The 4,159-nt window shown below is 49.8% G+C and overlaps 1 protein-coding gene across 1 annotated transcript; it reads right to left on the bottom strand.

The window, feature by feature from the left end:
* Positions 1-3,196: 3,196 nt before the first annotated feature.
* FOXB1 (forkhead box B1) lies at positions 3,197-4,159 on the bottom strand. The gene has a single exon (XM_062583911.1). It carries the CDS (start codon positions 4,157-4,159, stop codon positions 3,197-3,199), a length of 963 nt encoding a protein of 320 aa, XP_062439895.1.

The raw sequence follows: 4,159 nt of genomic DNA, 5'->3' as shown, positions 1-4,159 counted from the left end.
GGTTTATTTCAGATCTGTGTTTATTGACATTGGACTTGAGCCATTAGGGAGATTTAACAAGTCAAAGTAGTAAATTCAAGCGACGCACTGAACTGCGTTATTTGTTTGAAATAAGCACCTAACTATTTCCCAGAGTGCGGCAGATGCGCGGCTGGGCGCGGCGGCGCAGGCTGCGCGGGCGAGGTAGCTCCGCGGCTCGAGCAGCCCGCGGACATGGCGAAGACGAAGAGGAAAGGGGACTTTGCAAGTTGAGTTGCCATTCTTATTATCGGGTTGCGTAGCGAGGCATCTATTGCACCTTTTGAAAATGTTTTGCTTTGGGGCATAATCTTTTCAGATCATTATCTCAGCTGATTACATATAATTTTAAAAGTGCAGCTTCATCTTCTTAGCTGAGCTCAGATTTCGTCTTTGAGGATTATTCTAACTGCTAGATATTAAGAAAAAATAGGAAGGAAAAGAAGAAAATATCCTCGTCGTTTAAAAGTATAGGTCATCGCTTGTTTACGAAAAGTTTGTCGAGTTATGTGTCCATTGATCTGGTGGTAAGTTTTGAGTGCTTTCTTTAGCTGATCATGTTGATATAATCGTGGGTTGGACTTGATGAATGAGTTCAGTTGTCCCCCATCTGACAAGCTTTAGCAGCTTCATGCATTTTAATCAGCCCAATGATTCATGTATTTTCCACCTTTTTTCTATGTGTGGGATCCATCCTCTTTTAAAAAAAATGGTCTCAACTGGATAAATTATCCTCTTTAATCTTAAAACTTTTGCAAGAACCTCGCTATATGTATTTAAGGAAGTGGAGGCGTCACTTGCTCTGTTTATGGTCTAGAAATTCAGATAGCAATCAAGCAGGGATAAATCTCCTTGAAGTCACGGAGGTGGAATTACTGAAGCCTGGGTGCCCATTAGAATACAATGGCGGGTTCTTTTTAATAAGCGTTTAAGTGTCCAGTTGTCTTGTGACTGTTTTGTTTGCACAAACCTCTAAGAGACTAATTTACTAATTTCACTAGATTACTAGTATCATTTTCAACAATTGCAGAATCTTTGCAAAACCTTAAAATAATTGAAGAACCCAACGGGAAAGTCTCGGGATCCAGTTTTCGTTGTAGCTACACTGACCTTACTTTTAGAAAGTGGCTGTGTATTGATTTACAGGAAGACGAATAAAAATAATGAGCGTTACAGCTTCCAACACACCACTTCTTAAAACTGTGATTAAAAGATTTTTGGTATGCTTCGTGCTTGTAAGAAAAAAACACAAATGACAAAAAAAAAACAGTATTCTGAGACTTAAAAAGAAAATAATTCTTTAAAGTTTTTTGTCTTGTATGTTCACTCTATATTGTAGAAGTTCAGTAGTTTTATCCTTCCTAGAGAAATTTAACTGGCTGTAAATAAGCGATAAATATGTGCCCACATGTGCATACATGCAATATGTGGATATATTCAGTATAGCTGTATATGATACGGAAATGCATATATGTGTGTGTGCGTGTGTATATTTGTATAGACAAAATACAGAAAACACACTTACGTATATTATTTCCATTGATAGTGACTATTTTATCTAACATGTTGCAGTGTGTTAATAATTGTATTCATAGCAACCTCATGTGAAAATGCTATATAGGTTATCTAAATATCGAAATAATGTCATTCCTTTTTCATGAACTGATGGTCTTACTTTTCTTGTGTAAACTCTTCAAAAAGACAACTAAGAAACTAAATGCATTTACATATTTTAATGAGAAAATATTATTTGAACGACTAGGTTCATAATTTAATGTAGACACTTTTTTAACCTTTGTCTTAGAACACACATGCTGGGAACAAGAACATCAATATTTAAAACGTCATGCTTTTTCTGTACAGGAGAAAAAAAGTTGAGAGGAATTTCTTTACAGCTTCGATAGACACTAACGCGTTTTGTGGGTGTATTTTTTTCTTTAACTTAAGCAGTTCACAACAGAACAACAGTTCAGTTTCCAGCAAACTACCTAAAACTAGAAAGGAGTATATCAAACAAAAGTGCATTTTACACATTTTATAATCATTCCTATTCACAAACATTTACAGCTTCCCTAGCCCCCTCTCTGCTTGTTTGCAAAGCTCCGGCGGAAATCAGGGTTACCTCCGCAGTTTGGACCTGCTGCTGTGATACTTCACGATTTACCAGTGACCGCAGCAGCTTCTCGTAAGCTGCTCTGGGCTGTGTGCTTGGTGACGGATTTACTTTTATTATTAATTTGTTCTTAAGCTATGAAATAAACAGCTACCAGACTGAAAAATAACCAACCCCCCAGGTTCCCAAACCTTCAAACTATTCAAGAGGTCAACAGACAAATTAACTTCTCTCTCTCCTCCGCCCGAAACCTACAGGAAGCGTTCACGGTACAACAGGTCCTGCGAAGGGAGCTCCGCTGATGGCCCGCGCGCACGGCGAGGCGGGCGCGGCGCTGCCGGGCGGCCCGGCCACCGCCGCCGCCGCCGCCGCCGCCGCTGCTGCCTCGCCGCGGCCCGCCGGAGCCTGCGCGGCCGCGGCGCCCACCCTGGCGCTCCCGCGGCCTCGCCCTGCAGCGATTCTGCCCTTCTCCTAACAGCAAGACACACGCGCGCACACGCGCAGAGGGAAGGAGCGTTTCCCGGGGTTTCCAGGACCCAAGCAGGTGGTTCCTTGGACGCTGGAAACATTGCTGCTCTCACGTCGAGAGATTGCTGCTATTTCTCACTGTTTATGGTTTTAAGATCGGTCCCATACAAAAACCCTGCTCTTCCCCAGACAAAGGAAGGGAAGGGGGCAGAGCCGGCAAGGCTTCTCCAGTCTGCAGCAAAGCTAAGACGCCTGAAGTACCTTCGGAGAGCCAGGGGTGCAGGGAGCAGCTCGCAGGGCGCGCGGAGCGGCGCGGCAGCTCGCGCTGCTTTCGCTGTGCCCCAAAGAGCCGCAAACAAAGTTAAGAAACGGCAAAGAAACCGAGACGCCGCAGGGGAGCGGGGCGCAAAGGGCGCAGCAGAAAGGCGGCTCCCGCGAGTGGCAAACCTGCGTTTTCCGCGGGGAGCTTGCTCTGCTTGCGAGAAAAAAGAGAATGGGGGAAGGCGAGGAGAGGAAGGCAGGAGCGACGGGGCGGGGAAGGGCTGCGAGGAAACTTTGGAGGCCGGGCGGCGGCGGCGAGTCCGCGCGGGGCCCGGGTCAGTGCACCGCCACCGAGTGCAGGGCGGGCGCCGGGCTGGTGAGCGTCTCGCTGGGGGTGGCCGGGCTGCTTTGGCTGGTGGCGGTCTGCGAGGACGTGGGGCTCAGGGAGGGCGGCGAGTTCGAGAGAATGGTGGGGATGGGCGCCGGCAGCGCCGGCAACGCCGGCACCGCCGCGGGGGTAGGCTTGATGGGCACGGGGATGGCCGGCAAAGTCTGCCCCCCATGGCAGAGCGGCTTGATGGGCACGCCGTAGGCGCTGTACTCGCTGCTGGCCATGGAGATGGGGGTGGCGGTGTCGATCATGCCGGAGCTGTACATGTGGGGCCAGCCGGTGCCAATGGAGCTGCCCACCGTAGTCAACTGGTTGGGGAGGGGGTAGGCGGCCGGCATGGGCTGCATGGTGGAAAAGGCAAGTCCCCCGGGCATCTTGTATTCTCTGGCGATGATGTTCTCGATGGCGAAGGGGTGCTTAAAGCTGGAGGGCTGCGACACGCCGAGGTTGTACGTGGACATCTGGGGCAGGTGGGTGCCCGTGGCGGCCAGGGCACTGAGGCGCAGCTTGGCCTGCTGCTGCAGGTACTGCGCCGCGTCGGCCGGCTTGCTGGGGGCCAGGTGCTCGGACTTGAGCACTTTGAAGCGCTTGCGGCGGCGCAGGAAGCTGCCATTCTCGAACATGTCCCCGCAGCTGGGGTGCAGCGCCCAGAAGCTGCCCTTGCCCGGCTGGTCGGGGCGCCGCGGGATCTTGATGAAGCAGTCGTTGAAGGAGAGGTTGTGGCGCAGGGAGTTCTGCCAGCGCTGCGTGTTCTCCCGGTAGTAGGGGAACCGGTCCATGATGAACTTGTAGATCTCGCTCAGGGGCAGCATCTTCTCCGGGGAGCTCTGGATCGCCATGGCGGTCAGGGAGATGTAGGAGTAGGGAGGCTTCTGGTCACTGTAAGTGTTTCTGCCCGGGCGAGGCAT

This window comes from Rhea pennata, chromosome 10 (assembly GCF_028389875.1).
Source record: "Rhea pennata isolate bPtePen1 chromosome 10, bPtePen1.pri, whole genome shotgun sequence".
Classification (NCBI taxonomy): domain Eukaryota; kingdom Metazoa; phylum Chordata; class Aves; order Rheiformes; family Rheidae; genus Rhea; species Rhea pennata.
This window is presented reverse-complemented; position numbering and strand designations above follow the sequence as displayed.